At 42.7% G+C, this 18,828-nt stretch overlaps 1 protein-coding gene and 1 long non-coding RNA gene across 2 annotated transcripts in view; both read left to right on the top strand.

Annotated features, from left to right (window-relative positions):
• The window catches only part of anp32e (acidic (leucine-rich) nuclear phosphoprotein 32 family, member E), a 9,897-nt gene extending 6,340 nt beyond the window's left edge, over window positions 1-3,557 (top strand). Inside the window, exons 5-7 of the mRNA XM_039820667.1 lie at window positions 670-797; window positions 2,152-2,194; window positions 2,629-3,557. Of these exons, the coding sequence (XP_039676601.1) occupies window positions 670-797; window positions 2,152-2,194; window positions 2,629-2,726 (269 nt within the window). The 3' untranslated portion in view covers window positions 2,727-3,557. The remainder of the gene's footprint in view (window positions 1-669; window positions 798-2,151; window positions 2,195-2,628) is intronic.
• A 330-nt stretch (window positions 3,558-3,887) lies between these two features.
• LOC120571615 lies at window positions 3,888-4,345 on the top strand. Its single transcript, XR_005641248.1, has 2 exons — window positions 3,888-4,134; window positions 4,182-4,345. It is a non-coding gene; the product is annotated as an uncharacterized LOC120571615 (long non-coding RNA).
• Window positions 4,346-18,828: the final 14,483 nt, after the last annotated feature.

Raw genomic sequence — 18,828 nt, forward strand, 5'->3', positions numbered from 1 at the left:
CTGAACACACACACACTGCACACACTGAACACACACAGAACACACACACACTGAACACACGCACACACTGAACACACACAGAACACACACACACGCACTGAACACACACACAGAACACACACACACTCTGAACACACACTGAACACACACACACACTCTGAACACACACACAGAAACACACACACACACACTCTGAACACACACACTGAACACACACACAGAACACACACACACACTGAACACACACACACACAGAACACACGCACACACTGAACAAACACTCACACAGAACACACACACACACACTGAACACACACACACACTCTGAACACACACACTGAACACACACACACACACACACACACACTCTGAACACACACATACACTCTGAACACACACACACACACAGAACACACACACACTCTGAACACACACACAACAAAACTACAAAGAAAGGTTCAAGTGCGCTTTATGTCGCCAAAAATGCAACAAAAAGCATAAAATATGTCTGAAAAAACTACAAAAATGGCAACAAGTGCATCAAATAAAACTACAAAATCGATAAAAGTGTAAAAAAAACATGCATGTGACCACGTTCTGGTAGAATCAGGACATTTTTAGGATCAGTTGTGTGGAGAGAGTCGAGTCTTCTCGTCTCTGTGTTTGCAGACGAAGACGGCGAGGACGGAGCGGCGCCGCCCGGCGACTACGACGAAGACGAGGATGACGAAGAGGAGGAAGACGGCTCGGAGGGAGGAGAGGTGGGGCTGAGCTTTCAGGTCAACCGGGCCGATCAGGTGGGCAACAACACACACACACATATACACACACACACACATACACATATATACACGCACACACACACACATATACACATATATACACGCACACACACACACACATATACACATATATGCACGCACGCACACACATACACATATATACACGCACACACACATATACACATATATACACGCACACACACATACACTTATACACATATATATTCACACACACACACAGCTGGTTCAGCCTGGTCACATGATGTAGACGAGTAGAACTTCGTTAGTGCCGTCCAATCAGAAACCAGCTGCTTCTAATAGTCTTTTACTTTAATGGTCTTTTACTTTGAAAGTCTTACACTGAAAATCTTACCTTAATGGTCTTTTACTTTGAAAGTCTTACTCTGGAAGTCTTACCTTAATGGTCTTTTTACTCTGAAAGTCTTACCTTAATAGTCTTTTACTCTGAAAGTCTTACCTTAATCGTCTTTTACTCTGAAGGTCTTACCATACTAGTCTTTTACTCTGAAAGTCTTACCATACTAGTCTTTTACTCTGAAAGTCTTACCTTACTAGTCTTTTACTCTGAAAGTCTTACTCTGAAAGTCTTACCTTAATGGTCTTTTACTTTGAAAATCTTACCTTAATAGTCTTTTACTCTGAAAGTCTTACCTTAATGGTCTTTTACTCTGAAAGTCTTACCTTAATCGTCTTTTACTCTGAAGGTCTTACCATACTAGTCTTTTACTCTGAAAGTCTTACCATACTAGTCTTTTACTCTGAAAGTCTTACCATACTAGTCTTTTACTCTGAAAGTCTTACCTTAATAGTCTTTTACTCTGAAAGTCTTACTCTGAAAGTCTTACCTTAATAGTCTTTTACTCTGAAGGTCTTACTCTGAAAGTCTTACCTTAATAGTCTTTTACTCTGAAGGTCTTACTCTGAAAATCTTACCTTAATAGTCTTTTACTCTGAAAGTCTTACCTTAATAGTCTTTTACTCTGAAGGTCTTCCCTTAATGGTCTTTTACTCTGAAAGTCTTACCTTAATAGACTTTTACTCTGAAAGTCTTACCTTAATAGTCTTTTACTCTGAAAGTCTTACCTTAATGGTCTTTTACTCTGAAAGTCTTACTTTAATAGACTTTTACTCTGAAAGTCTTACCTTAATAGTCTTTTACTCTGAAAGTCTTACCTTAATGGTCTTTTACTTTGAAAATCTTACCTTAATGGTCTTTTACTCTGAAAGTCTTACCTTAATGGCCTTTTACTCTGAAAGTCTTACCTTAATAGTCTTTTACTCTGAAAGTCTTACGTTAATGGTCTTTTACTCTGAAAGTCTTACCTGTCGATGTGGCTTCCCTTCTCAGGACGACGATGATGAGGACGACTACGCAGACGAAGAGGAGGAAGGTGAGTGAAGAACAGGGCCAAGGCCACGCTCACACTTTCTATCCATTTTATTTCTACCTTACTAACTCACAATCCTGGCACGGCTCTGCTCTGATTGGTCGGTTCTCTCTCTCTCTCTCCCTGTCTCTCTTTCTGTCTCACTCTGTCTGTCCCTCTCTGTCTCTCTCTCTCCCTCTCTGTCTCTCTATCTCCCTCTCTGTCTCTCTCTCTCTGTCCCTCTCTGTCTCTCTCTCCCTCTCTCTCTCTCTCTCTCCCTCTCTCTCTCTCTCTCTCTCTCTCTTTTCTCTCTCTCTCTCTCCCTCTCTCTCTCTCTCTCTCTTTTTTTTTCTCTCTCTCTCTCCTCTTCTCTCTTTTCTCTCTCTCTCTCTCTCTCTCTCTCTCTTTCTCCCTCTCTCTCTCTCTCTCCCTCCCTCTCCCTCTCTCTCTCTCTCCAGAAGTGAAAGCGGTAGCTCAGGGCGAGAAGAGGAAGAGAGGCGTGGACGCCGAAGGCGAGGATGACGAAGACGACGACGACGATGACGAAGACGACTAGTCTCTGCGGCTCTCTCTGTGTGTCGTCCCGTCCTGTTTCTGTCCCAGACAGACAGACAGACAGACAGACAGACAGACAGACAGGAACTGTGTGATCTCAGATAGTGTGTTTTTTCAGTTTGTTAGAGAATCTCACGTCTTTATTTTTAGATAATATATAAGAAGAGGATTTTATCTTTAAACCTTAAAGCCCATCTGTCCTGCCCCCCCCATCCTGAACTCTCCCCCCACCTCACCTCTGGCGCTCCACAGACAGGAAGTGACCACAACAGGAAGTGGCAAGCGTGCTCAGGTTTCTGATCCTCCTGCATATCATCATGGTCATCGTCGTCTGGTCGTCTGTTCTTCCTCGGCTTTCGAACCGGACGGACAGCACGCAAAGTATCTGACGCGGACCGATGTGTGTCTAACAACCAATCAGGACTCTGTGTGTGTCTAGCAACCAATCAGGACTCTGTGTGTCTCTAACAGCCAATCAGGGACTCCGTATGTTTTCAGGATCTTCCGTCCACTGTCATGTTCGCCCTCCCCTCTGAACAGTGATCACATGACTCTGCTGTCTCGGCCCGCTAGGAACCTGCAGAATATTGTTTCCCGTGTGTGTGTTTGATTTGTTGTACGGGGTTTCCAGGGGCGGGTGGGTAACGACGTCAAAATCTATCACATCTTCTCTTCATTATGTAATATTCTGACGCGTTTTATAATAACAAACCCAAACAAATAGACAAAAAGGCAACCAAATAGGCGACAAAACGACGACAAAAAGGTGACAAAAAGACGACAAATAGGCGACAAATAGGTGACAAAAAGACGACAAAAAGGTGACAAAAAGACGACAAATAGGCGACAAAAAGACGACAAAAAGGTGACAAAAAGACGACAAATAGGCGAACAAAAGGTGACAAAAAGACGACAAAAAGGTGACAAAAAGACAACAAATAGGTGACAAAATAGGCAACAAATAGGTGACAAAAAGACGACAAATAGGCGACAAAAAGGTGACAAATAGGTGACAAAAAGACAACAAATAGGTGACAAAAAGGTGACAAAAAGACGACAAATAGGTGACAAAAAGACGACAAAAAGACGACAAAAAGGTGACAAATAGGCGACGAAAAGACAACAAATAGGTGACAAAAAGACGACAAAAATGTGACAAAAAGACGACAAAAAGGTGACAAAAAGACGACAAAAAGGTGACAAAAAGACGACAAATAGGTGACAAAATAGGCAACAAATAGGCGACAAAAAGGTGACAAATAGGTGATAATAAGACGACAAATGGGTGACAAAAAGGTGACAAATGGGCGACAAAATGACGACAAGAAGACGACAAAAAGGTGACAAATAGGTGACAAAAAGGCGACAAGAAGACGACAAGAAGACGACATTATTACATCATGCAGCAGGTTATTACATCGTGCGGCAGGTTATTTTTTATTACATCGTGCGGCAGGTTATTACATCGTGCGGCAGGTTATTACATCATGCGGCAGGTTATTACATCGTGCGGCAGGTTATTACATCGTGCGGCAGGTTATTACATCGTGCGGCAGGTTATTACAGAATGAAGTGATTGTAACATTTTGACTGTTTATTATGTGTTAAATATTAACTCTGTGTGTTTTTTGTCTGTTTTTATTTAATTTTGGAGTTGGCAGCAACTGGTTCGTCTGTCAGTGTCTGTCTCTTCAGGCTCCGCCCCCAACACGCTTCAGGCTCCGCCCCCGACACGCTTCAGGCTCCGCCCCCGACGCGCTTCAGGCTCCGCCCCCTACTCTCTTCAGGCTCCGCCCCCGACGTGCTTCAGGCTCCGCCGCCTCACTTTCTTCAGGCGCCGCCCCCGACGTGCTTCAGGCTCCGCCCCCTACTCTCTTCAGGCGCCGCCCCCGACGTGCTTCAGGCTCCGCCCCCTACTCTCTTCAGGCGCCGCCCCCGACGCGCTTCAGGCTCCGCCCCCTGCTTGACAGTCGAAAACATTCCGTCTCTCAACCCTTTAAATGACAAAAAAAACTTCGAAAAATGCGACAAAATTGGCGAAGTAAGCTTTGAAAAAGAAAAAGAAAAAAACAAGGACACATTTTTTTCGTACGATTTTTTATTTTTTTTTCACTTTTTGTCGCTTTTTAAGCAACCAAAAAAATCGTCCGAAAACATTTCGTCCAATCCGACAGAAGCTGCTGAAATGCGTCTTCGGTCTAACGTAAACTTGCGTCGCCGGTTTCCTCGTCTTGTCCTCTCGTCGGCCGCGAAAACACGTTCGTCGTCCCGATCTCAACGTTAAGTTTTTTTATTTTTTTATTTTTACGTTTCAACGTTCGGGTCCCAATATCTGACATTTTGTCGCTTTTTTTCCCCCCCAACGTTTCCAACGTCACTTTTCCGATGTTCTGGGCTCTTTTTCGTGATTTTTTTTTTTTTTTTCATCGTTTGTGTTGCGACTTTAAGCCCCTTTATTATTTATTTATTTTAACGTTTGGGTCACTTTTTTTTCCAAAATTGATAGCCCTATATCTGACGTTTTCTTGGCATTTTTTTTTATTTTTTTTTTATTTTTATCTTTTGAGTTTTTTTCATCACTTTTCACAACTTTTTGCCCATTTTTTTATTTATTTTTTTAACATTTCTGTATTTTTTCAACGTTTGGGTCCCTTTTTTTCCAAAATTGATAGCCCTATATTTGACTATGGCTGTGTCTTCGGTCAGTCCACCGCTAACGATCATCGGTACCCGATCCGTTCTGCGCATGCGCTGTGGTACGAGGATTTACGACACTACCCGATCTGTTCCCACGCTAGCCTCCAGCTAACGTTAGTTTGGCTAATAGCTAATTCGGCGGACCGCTAGGTGATTGTAGCGGCCTGCCGTTAGCGTCCACGTTAGTTTAGCTAACAGCTAATTCGGCTAACTGCTAGCTAGCTGAGACAGCATGTGTTAACTTTAAAAGACCCTCAAAATAAAACTTGAAATATAAAATAACCGTTAACATATATAACAGCTGTTACGTCAGTTCTACTTTACTTGTGCTCATTTAAAATACAATCACTCAACACTCGTCTTTATTGTTATTACTGTAAAGTCTTAATGTAGCTGTAGCCTGCTTCTCCCATTAAGTTTGACTTAACGTTATTTTAGACTGAATCTAGCTGTCGGCTAGCGGTTAGCTGTTAGCTAAACTAACGTTAGCTTCCCGGTGGAGGCTAGCGTGGAACAGATCAGGTTCTGGCACCACTTCCTGCCGTAGTGAGTGACCACTTCCTCCCGTAGTGACCACTTCCTCCCGTACTGCCCACTTCCTCCCGTAGTAACCACTTCCTCAGGTAGTGACCACTTCCTGCTGTAGTGACCACTTCCTCCCGTAGTGACCACTTCCTTCCTCCCATAGTGATCACTTCCTTCTTCCCGTAATGACCACTTCCTGCCATAGTGACCACTTCCTCCCGTAGTGACCACTTCCTCCCGTACTGCCCACTTCCTCCCGTAGTAACCTCTTCCTCAGGTAGTGACCACTTCCTGCTGTAGTGACCACTTCCTCCCGTAGTGACCACTTCCTTCCTCCCATAGTGATCACTTCCTTCCTCCCATAGTGATCACTTCCTTCCTCCCGTAGTGACCACTTCGTCCCGTAGTGACCACTTCCTCCTGTAGTGAGTGACCACTTCCTCCTGTAGTGACCACTTCCTTCCTCCCATAGTGATCACTTCCTTCCTCCCGTAGTGACCACTTCCTCCCGTAGTGACCACTTCCTTCCTCCCATAGTGATCACTTCCTTCCTCCCGTAGTGACCACTTCCTCCCGTAGTGACCACTTCCTCCTGTAGTGAGTGACCACTTCCTCCTGTAGTGAGTGACCACTTCCTGAAAAATCTGTAAAACTGACCTTTCGTCGATGTGAAATGAAGACAGAGTTCAGGAACTGGCCTTGTTTCCCGAAACACGTTTCGGTGAACCACTTTTGCTCTGTTGTGAAATCCAGGAGAAGCCAGACACCCATGTGACGCGTTCGTCCAATCAGCTGCCGGTCTGCTACCCCCTGGTCCCTCCCCCTCTTTCACGCTTCGTAGTCCAGATGGCGCCCGTTTAGTGCGCGTAGCGTCCATCGTTCCACACTGAAGACGTTTTTTAGAAGGGGTCCATCCTGGTACTTTCAGTGTGTTATATCTCCACGATATACTTACAACTAAGTGTTGAAAGTGTGACAGCAGGCGGCTTGAGACACAGCCATTTTGTTGCCTTTTTTAATTTATTTTAACGCCCATAACATGAATGTTTTTTGGGCTCTTTTTTTTTTAAATAATTTTTTTCTTTTTTTTCTATATTTTTGACTTTTTTTTCAACTTTATTTTTCAACTTTTTGTCGCCTTGTTTTTATTTATTTTTAATTATTATTATTTTTACATTATTTTTTTTAAATATTATTTATTAAATAATTATATATATATAATATATATATTTAAAATAAATGTATATATAAATAAATAAATTAATTAATTAATATAAATAAATGTATATATAAATTATATATATATAATATATATAATTTATATTACTATTTCTTTTTTTAATTGTTTATTATTTTTACATTATTTACGGTGCTTATTTCAACATCCTTTATTTATATATATATATGAGGGGCGTGTCTGGCGTGCGGGGGGGGCGCCACTTGAGCCGTGGCGGTCCAGACTTTACTCTCCGAGGCGGGGAGGACGCATTGGCAGACGCAATTGACGAGTTGTTGCGTTGTTTTTAGAGTTGTTTTGGTTGTTTTTTTTGTGTGTTTTTTTTAGAGTGTAAAAAAAAAAAAGGTCAAAGGTCAAACGACCGTTTTTAAAAAAACAAATAAAAAAAAAGGCAATATTGTAAATAGACTCTCCGCTCAGTTTTCAGGTTTCGTTTTTTAATGACCTTTTAAAATAATGTTTCAGATTGTTATTTTCTGCAGCGAGGTCATAGTTAACCCCTCCCCCTGTGTTTCGGACCTTTGACCCCCCCCCCCCTCTCACTCCTCCCTCGGCAGGCAATCTGTGTTTGACTTCTCTGTGTGCTGTAACAAAAACGTACCGAGGGGGGGTGTTTTTTGAATTAAAAAAAGTATAAAAGGAAAAGTTGTTTTTGTCTATTAGCGTCCACTAAAGTTTTAGCGTGTATAGAGCCAGCATATCTCCACCAGACTCCATGTAAATAATCAGGACTTTTAGCGTGTATAGAGCCAGCATATCTCCACCAGACTCCATGTAAATAATCAGGACTTTTAGCGTGTATAGAGCCAGCATATCTCCACCAGACTCCATGTAAATAATCAGGACTTTTAGCGTTTATAGAGCCAGCATATCTCCACCAGACTCCATGTAAATAATCAGGACTTTTAGCGCGTCTATAGAGGCCAGCATATCTCCACCAGACTCCATGTAAATAATCAGGACTTTTAGCGTCTATAGAGCCAGCATATCTCCACCAGACTCCATGTAAATAATCAGGACTTTTAGCGTGTATAGAACCAGCATATCTCCACCAGACTCCATGTAAATAATCAGGACTTTTAGCGTGTATAGAGCCAGCATATCTCCACCAGACTCCATGTAAATAATCAGGACTTTTAGCGTCTATAGAGCCAGCATATCTCCACCAGACTCCATGTAAATAATCAGGACTTTTAGCGTGTATAGAGCCAGCATATCTCCACCAGACTCCATGTAAATAATCAGGACTTTTAGCGTTTATAGAGCCAGCATATCTCCACCAGACTCCATGTAAATAATCAGGACTTTTAGCGTGTATAGAGCCAGCATATCTCCACCAGACTCCATGTAAATAATCAGGACTTTTAGCGCGTTTATAGAGCCAGCATATCTCCACCAGACTCCATGTAAATAATCAGGACTTCGGTGTGTACAGAGCCAGCATATCTCCACCAGACTCCATGTAAATAATCAGGACTTTTAGCGTGTATAGAGCCAGCATATCTCCACCAGACTCCATGTAAATAATCAGGACTTTAGCGTTTATAGAGCCAGCATATCTCCACCAGACTCCATGTAAATAATCAGGACTTTTAGTGTGTATAGAGCCAGCATATCTCCACCAGACTCCATGTAAATAATCAGGACTTTTAGTGTGTATAGAGCCAGCATATCTCCTCCAGACTCCATGTAAATAATCAGGACTTTTAGTGTGTATAGAGCCAACATATCTCCTCCAGACTCCATGTAAATAATCAGGACTTTTAGCGTGTATAGAGCCAGCATATCTCCACCAGACTCCATGTAAATAATCAGGACTTTTAGCGTCTATAGAGCCAGCATATCTCCACCAGACTCCATGTAAATAATCAGGACTTTTAGCGTCTATAGAGCCAGCATATCTCCACCAGACTCCATGTAAATAATCAGGACTTTTAGCGTTTATAGTGAGCCAGCATATCTCCACCAGACTCCATGTAAATAATCAGGACTTTTAGCGTCTATAGAGCCAGCATATCTCCACCAGACTCCATGTAAATAATCAGGACTTTTAGCGTTTATAGAGACAGCATATCTCCACCAGACTCCATGTAAATAATCAGGACTTTTAGCGTGTATAGAGCCAGCATATCTCCACCAGACTCCATGTAAATAATCAGGACTTTTAGCGTTTATAGAGCCAGCATATCTCCACCAGACTCCATGTAAATAATCAGGACTTTTAGCGTGTATAGAGCCAGCATATCTCCACCAGACTCCATGTAAATAATCAGGACTTTTAGTGTGTATAGAGCCAGCATATCTCCACCAGACTCCATGTAAATAATCAGGACTTTTAGCGTTTATAGAGACAGCATATTTCCACCAGACTCCATGTAAATAATCAGGACTTTTAGCGTGTATAGAGCCAGCATATTTCCACCAGACTCCATGTAAATAATCAGGACTTTTAGTGTGTATAGAGCCAGCATATCTCCACCAGACTCCATGTAAATAATCCTATAATAATAGTCCTTAAATAGTTTTCGGAACTTTCAGTTAATTAATTAATCATCGAATCCATTTGTGTGCTTTTAGCTTTTGAATGTTTAAGTGTGTGATGGGAGCCATGAAGGCTCCTCTGATTGGTTAACATGATACAGACCTACGGTAAGGCCCGCCCACTTTGTAGTTCTTCTGAAGACAGAAAAAGATCCAAAACTACAAACTGAAATGTGACACACACACAGAGAGACAGACACACAGAGACAGACACACACACACACACACACACACACAGAGACAGACAGACACACACACACACATACAGAGAGACAGACAGACACACACACACACACATATACAAATACAGAGACAGACACACACACAAAGACACACACAGACACATAGTCACACACAAAGACACACACAGACACAAAGTCACACACAAAGACACACACACACAAAGACACACACACACAAAAACACACACACACAAACACACACAAACATACAGAGACACACACACATACAGAGAGACACACACAGACACACACACACACAGAGACACACACACAGAGACACACACAGAGACACACATACAGAGAGACACACACACAGAGACACACACACAGACACACACACAGAGACACACACACAGACACACACAGAGACACACACACACACACACACACACACATACAGAGAGACACACACAGAGACACACACACAGACACACACACATACAGAGAGACACACACAGAGACACACATACAGACACACACACATACAGAGAGACACACACACACTGTGACTCCACTTCCATCTGCTGATAAACATCAATAAAACATGAGACTAATGTAGAGGAGGTAGGTTGTGTGTATGTGTGTATGTATTGTGTGTGTGTGTGTCCTGTAGATGGAGCTGTTGTCTTTCTGTTGTTAAACTGACTGAAACTAACAATAGAGGATTTTAAACCAATGATTCAGTTTCAGTTCAGATTAACATGTTTCCTGCTAGGGGACAAGTGGACAAGGAGACAAGGAGAGGAAACAGGAGACACCCTCTGACCTCTGACCCTTTAAAACACATAAAGCTAGCAAATGGTCCTTTAATGGATGTAACAGCTGTGACTGACACACACACACACACACACACACACACACACTCACATACATAGAGAGACAAACACAGAAAGACACACACACAAAGACACACAGAAAGACACAGACACACACACATATATATAGAGACACACACACACTCACATACATAGAGAGACACACACACAAAGACACACACACACAGAAAGACATACACATAGAGAGACACACACACACACACAAAGACACACACACACTCACATACATAGAGAGACACACACAGAAAGACACACACACAAAGACACACACACACACAGAAAGACACACACACAGAAAGACACACACAGAAATACACACAGACACACACAGAAAGACACACAGACACACACACAGAAAGACACACACATAGAGACACACACACAAAGACACACACACACTCACATACATAGAGAGACACACACAGAGACGAACACACAGACACACACAAACAGAGACACACACACACACATAAATACATAGAGAGACACATACTGGAGCACACCCAGACACACACACATACAGAGAGACACACACACACACATAGAGACAGACACACACACACATAGAGACACGCATACACATACAGAGACACACACAGACACACACACACATAGAGACAGACACACACACATACAGAGAGACACACACACAGACACACACACATAGAGACAGACACACATACATACAGAGACACACACACACAAACACACACACATAGAGACACACACACATACAGAGAGAAATACAGAGACACACACAGACACACACACACATAGAGACACACACAAAGACACACACACATAAAGACACACACACATACAGAAAGACACACACACACACACACACAGACACACACATACAGAGAGACAGACACACACATAGAGACACACACAGACAGAGACGAACACAAAGACACACACACATACATAGAGACACACACACGCAGAGACACACACACACACACATACATAGAGACACACACACACGCTGTGCTGTTATTGGACAGAAACAGCAGGATGATTCGATGACATCACTATGACCTCAGCGCTGCCGTTCGTGTTGACGATGACATCACCGTCCTCTCTGTGTTGTTGTTGTTGTTGTTGTTGTTGTTGTTGTGAAACAGGAAGTTATTTTTAGTTCTGTTGCCACGGTTGCACAGTAAAATAGTGTTTTAGACGGCTAGCTGTAGTCTCGCGCCGAAGTCCCGCGGGAATTCAGTTGTAGCGTGAGAGTAACACCACGACATATCCTACAGTAGCTAGTAGGGACTACTAGCCAGTCAGAAGCAGAGTATGAGGCCCTGACAGTACCTAGGTAAGGACTACTAGCCAGTCAGAAGCAGAGTATGAGGCCCTGACAGTACCTAGGTAAGGACTACTAGCCAGTCAGAAGCAGAGTATGAGACCCTGACAGTAGCTAGGTAAGGACTACTAGCCAGTCAGAAGCAGAGTATGAGGCCCTGACAGTAGCTAGGTAAGGACTACTAGCCAGTCAGAAGCAGAGTATGAGGCCCTGACAGTACCTAGGTAAGGACTACTAGCCAGTCAGAAGCAGAGTATGAGACCCTGACAGTAGCTAGGTAAGGACTACTAGCCAGTCAGAAGCAGAGTATGAGGCCCTGACAGTAGCTAGGTAACGAGCTAGCATGCACTTTAAGGTGCTAGCAGCCCAAGAATATTAGGAATACACATACATACATACAGACACACACAGAGACACACACACACACATACACACGTACAGACACACAGAGAGACACACACACATAGACACACACACACACACAGAGACACACATACAGAGACACACACACACAGAGACACACACACACACATACATACAGACACACAAAGACACACACACACATAAAACACACACACACACACACACACACACAGAGACACACACACACACAGACGACACAGATACAGAGACACACACACACAGAGACACACAGAGACACACACACACATACATACAGACACATAGACACACACACACACACACACATAGACGCTACGCACACACACACACACACACACACACACACACAGAGACACACACACACGAGACACACATACAGAGACCACACACACAGACACACACACACATACAGACACACAAGACACACACACATACAGAGACACACACACACACACAGAGACACATACAGACACAAGCAGACACACCAGACGAAACATCAACCACAGCCACATACAGAGACACACACATACACATACACACACACACACACAGAGACACACATACAGAGACACACACACATACACACATACACACACACACACATAGAGACACACATACACACACACACACACACACACACACAGAGACACACACAGACACACACACACAGAGACACACAGACACACACACTGTCAGCTGTAGTTCATATTATGTCGGTATATAATCTTATTGGGAGCGATGAATAGAGAGGGGAGTGAGACAGGAAATGGAGAGGAAGGAGAAGAAGACAAAAAGGGGGACGAGAAAAGGAAAATGGAGGGATAAGGGTTACCAAGGAGACGAGGTGAGGGAGGAAAGGAGGGAAGGAAAGGAGGGATGAGAGGGGAAAAATAAACGAGGTCGAGCTCTGAAACAGACGCTGCAGGGCTCTGAGTCACGATGAACGCACACACACACACACACACACACACACCATCCCCCAATACACACACACACACACACACACACACACACACCTCTGTTATCCCTCCTGTTTTAAATGAGAACAAACTCACTGTAACACTGACCTCATACACGCCACACAGCTGACTGTGTGTGTGTGTGTGTGTGTGTGTGTGTGTGTGTGTGTTAATAAAACATGTAATACACCCCCACCACACACACACACACACACACACACACACAGAAGCATCAGACGGGCGAGCGAACACGGTGATGACACTCAGAGAGAGAATCTGTGTAAATAATTTATTGGACTTTGATGTGAACACGAATCAGACTCCTGGTTTTATCTCGGTAAATAACCCAGTTAACACACACACACACACACACAGATACACACACACACAGATACACAGATACACACACACACAGATACACACACACACAGACACACACACAGATACGCACACACACACAGATACACACACACACACACACACACACAGATACACACACAGACACACACACACAGATACACACACGGATAACACACACAGATACAAACACACACACACAGATACACAAACACACACACACACACAGAGACACACAGATACACAACACACAGACCACACAGATACACACACAGATACGCACACACACAGATACACCACACACACGCACAGATACACACACGCACACACACGACACACAGATACACACACAACAGATACACGGATACACACACATAAGATACACACGGATACACACACACAGATACACAGATACACAGATACACACACACACAGAGACACACACACACAACAGATACACACACACGGATACACAGATACACACACACATACAACACACAGATACACAGATGACACACACACACACAGATACAACACGCACAGATACACACACACAAATATATAACACAGCTACACAGATGCACACACACACACAGATACACACACACAAACACATAACACACAAATATATACACACACAGCTACACAGATGCCACACACACACAGATACACACACACATACACATACGCACACACACAGATGTACAGAGACACACACACAGATACACACACACACACATACAGATACGACATACACACACACATACACACACACGCACACACACAACACACACACACACACAAACACACACACACAGTACACACACACACGATACACACACATTACACACACACAGATACACACACAGAGACACACACAAAAATATACAGATACACACACACACACAGATACAGACACACACACACGCACACACACACAGATACATACACACACACCCACACACACACATACACACACACCCACAGACACACACAGAGACACATTTAATAAATTTGTGCAAACTGAAAAATATAAAAGTAGCTCTTAAAGGGCCGGTGTGCGTTGAGACTTCAGATACAGTATTAGGGACCACTAAGGTCTATATAAAAGAGACTTCAGATACAGTATTAGGGGACCACTAAGGTCTATATAAAAGAGACTTCAGATACAGTATTAGGGGACCACTAAGTCTATATAAAAGAGACTTCAGATACAGTATTAGGGGACCACTAGGGTCTATATAAAAGAGACTTCAGATACAGTATTAGGGGACCACTAGGGTCTATATAAAAGAGACTTCAGATACAGTATTAGGGGACCACTAAGGTCTATATAAAAGAGACTTCAGATACAGTATTAGGGGACCACTAAGGTCTATATAAAAGAGACTTCAGATACAGTATTAGTATTTGTTGTTGTTGGGGTCACTTTTACTCACGACATGCTAACGGCAACAAAGGATTCCATTCACTACGCTAAGCTAAGCTAGCGGTGACATTGCCGGACTAAGACAATGCATGCACTGAGAAAAAAAAATGCGTTTGCCCACCTATATAAATATAGAGGAGACGGTGAATAACCCTATTTCAACAAACGGTGGCGAATTACTTCAAAACCAGATTTCTAAATTGTCCAAAAGTCACAAGTTGAGTTGATTTTAAGAGAGTTCTGTAATTAGTTTCAGCAGTCGGGGGGCACTAAAGTTAAAAGCACAAGTTGTTGCAGAAAAATTCACCTGAGGGCAGGAAAAATTGTTGTTTGATATGCTCAAAATTTAAATTTTGCTCAAAAGTGGAGCTCTCAACCACCCTCCCTTCCCAATTTTAACCCAAATTTACCCCCTTGCCGCCCAGACATTTTGAAACCGACATTTTGACTCATACTTCTTCATTTTTAGGAGTCGTTTCATCCATTTTCAGGTCAGTAATACTCTGACTCGAACGGGAGGGGTGACTCACCGTGTTTCACCCCTCCCGTTCGAGTCAGAGTCAACGGATTGTTTGGTTTGGGTTGCCTGGTAACACCACGACATATCCTAAAGTCTGGGCATGCTAGCTAGTTTCCCTGTGCTTCCAGTCTTTTGTGCTAGGCTAAGCTAAGCTAAGCTGATCGTCCTAAGTGGAGACAAAGACGGAGAACAGGGAGGGTTTATAAATAATTATCAGACTGCTCCTTTAAGGTGGATTTAGTTTTCAGACACGCAAACACAGCCGCACATTAGTCATTAAGAAATGCTCATACATGCATACACAATCACACACACACATACACACACAGAGACACACACAATCACACACAGAGATACACATACACACACAGATACACACACACAGAAATGGAGTTGTGTAACGGAGCGATGCTGTTTGTGCTGCCCTACATCTGGTGCATTACAGCTCACTGACCTGTGTGTGTGTGTGTGTGTGTGTGTGTGTGTGTCCTCTCTCTTGGCAGTTGGCCAATGGTGCAGCTGGTTGCCGGCATCGTGTGAGTAGAATCAGGATGTGATTTCTGCAGTTGTGTCCAAATACTCCAGATTATAATCTGAAAATCTTAAAAAAAAAAAAAAACTATATGAAATGATTAGCGTTAGGTGAAATAATCTCACTCCAAGTTTCTTTATCTTATTTTATTTTGCATGTGGACGCTCGAAACTGGAAATGAACAGTGTTTTCATTTTTGGTTCCATTTACCCACAATGCATTGCCATTTACAACATTGTTAAAAAAAACACATCAACAAATAAAATCTTCAGTTAAATAAATTGAGTGAAAAAAATAAAATACATTTAAAATAACTTGTTTTTCATACTTTGACAAAGTAAAGTTGTTTCAAAACATGTACAGAATTTAAAATAAATACATCTAAATACATTTAGTTCAACATCTTTTTTTTCACCGACATCACTCAGAGAACAAATACGGGAGAATATTCTGTCTTAATAAGAAGGAGTTTTAGGATATTCTGAATGATTTTTTCACAGGTGTTCGTGTCTGCATGGATTGAGAAAAGCGACAGAAACAACGGAAAAATTGTCCCAAAGAAAAACTCGAAAAAAAATGGTGGAAAAACGACAAGAAAAACAAAAATGTCCAAAAAAATTATTTGAGGGGGGGGGGGGGACGAGACAAAAATGTCCCAAAAAAAACGAACATTCTTTAAATCTGCCGAATTTTCCAGTTTTTGGATGAACAGAAATGTCCGTATATTTAACGGAAAAGATGTTAATTTTGTGCCGAGACATTATCTGTGATTCAAATCCCCTAACCCCACTAAGGCCGGCTGCACACTGCCTGCGTGGCGTGAGCGTGGCGTTTCAGTTGCGTGGTGGCTGCGTGGCGTTTTCTACGTCTTTGCACACCAGAAACGTGTCTGACGCGGCGCTGCTGCTGCTGCTGCTAGCATTGTCTGGACACATGGATGTTTCCCATAAACAAATGTGTTCTGATCAGATTACAGCAAAGACAACGTCGGCAGTATTGACGGCTAAATTACATTTATGTCAGCACCTCGAGACTTTCAAACATCAACATGTCATTTATTAATATGTATTCGTGTCTAAATGACATATAAACATCTTTTCCTATTATATTTGCCTGGAAACGCTTCCAACACGCTTGCGTGTCATGTGAAAAATAGGCGTCGGTTCTATTTCTAGCACGCACGCTTTTTCGGCGCGGCTCGGGCCGAGCCTGAGACGTAAATGTCACGCAGGCAGCGTGTAAGCTCTAACCTGTTACCATGGGAGCCGAAATAAAAACAGACACTCCACGCACCCGACTAAGCCTAACTCCAACCCCCCTAACCCTAAACCTACTACCCCTACTTACCCCATTAACCCAACTAACTCCAACCCCCCTAACCCTAAACCTACTACCCCTACTTACCCCATTAACTCAACTACCTCCAACCCCCCTAACCCTAAACCTACTACCCCTACTTACCCCATTAACCCAACTAACTCCAACCCCCCTAACCCTAAACCTACTACCCCTACTTACCCCATTAACCCAACTAACTCCAACCCCCCTAACCCTAAACCTACTACCCTACTTACCCCATTAACTCAACTACCTCCAACCCCTAACCTAAAACCTACCTACTTACCCCATTAACTCAACTAACTCCACCCCCAACCCTAAACCTACTACCCCTACTTACCCCATTAAATCAACTAACTCCAACCCCCCTAACCCTAAACCTACTACCCTACTTACCCCCATTAACTCAACTAACTCCAACCCCCTACCCAAACCTACTCCCCTACTTACCCCATTAACTCAACTAACTCCAACCCCTAATCCTAAACCTACTACCCCCACTTACCCCATTAACTCAACTAACTCCAGCCCCTAACCCTAAACCTACCTACTCCCTACTTACCCCATTAACCCACTAACCCAACCCTAATCCTAAACCTACTACCCCCACTTACCCCATTAACTCAACTAACTCCAACCCCCCTAACCCTAAACCTACTATCCCCACTTACCCCATTAACCCAACTAACTCCAACCCCCCTAACCCTAAACCTACTACCCCTACTTACCCCATTAACCCAACTAACTCCAACCCCCTAACCCCAACACCCCTAACCCTGAACCTACTTACCCCATTAACCCTAATCCCAATGTTTTTTTTGGCACTTTTTTAGTCTGTGTTAATATGGAGCGACTTTGTGTAATGATTTTTTGGATTAACAATAATGTCCGTTAAAGATACAGAGGATATATCGTAAATATACAGACATTTCCAGTTTTGGGATTAACAGAAACATCCGTAAACTTGACTGTTAAAGATGTTAATTTTGTGCCGAGACATTATCTGTGTTTCTACGGATTTGTTTCCAACAGTGTAACCACTCACAGTGTTTGTACCTCATTCTTTATTCAGGACAAAAAAAAATACTTTTTTCGATGTTGTCGCTTTCTTTCTCAAAAACAATATCTGAATTTTTTTCGACTTTTTTTGGGGGGCATTTTTTTCTCCTAATATTCTGTGTT

Source organism: Perca fluviatilis, chromosome 13 (assembly GCF_010015445.1).
Source record: "Perca fluviatilis chromosome 13, GENO_Pfluv_1.0, whole genome shotgun sequence".
NCBI lineage: Eukaryota > Metazoa > Chordata > Actinopteri > Perciformes > Percidae > Perca > Perca fluviatilis.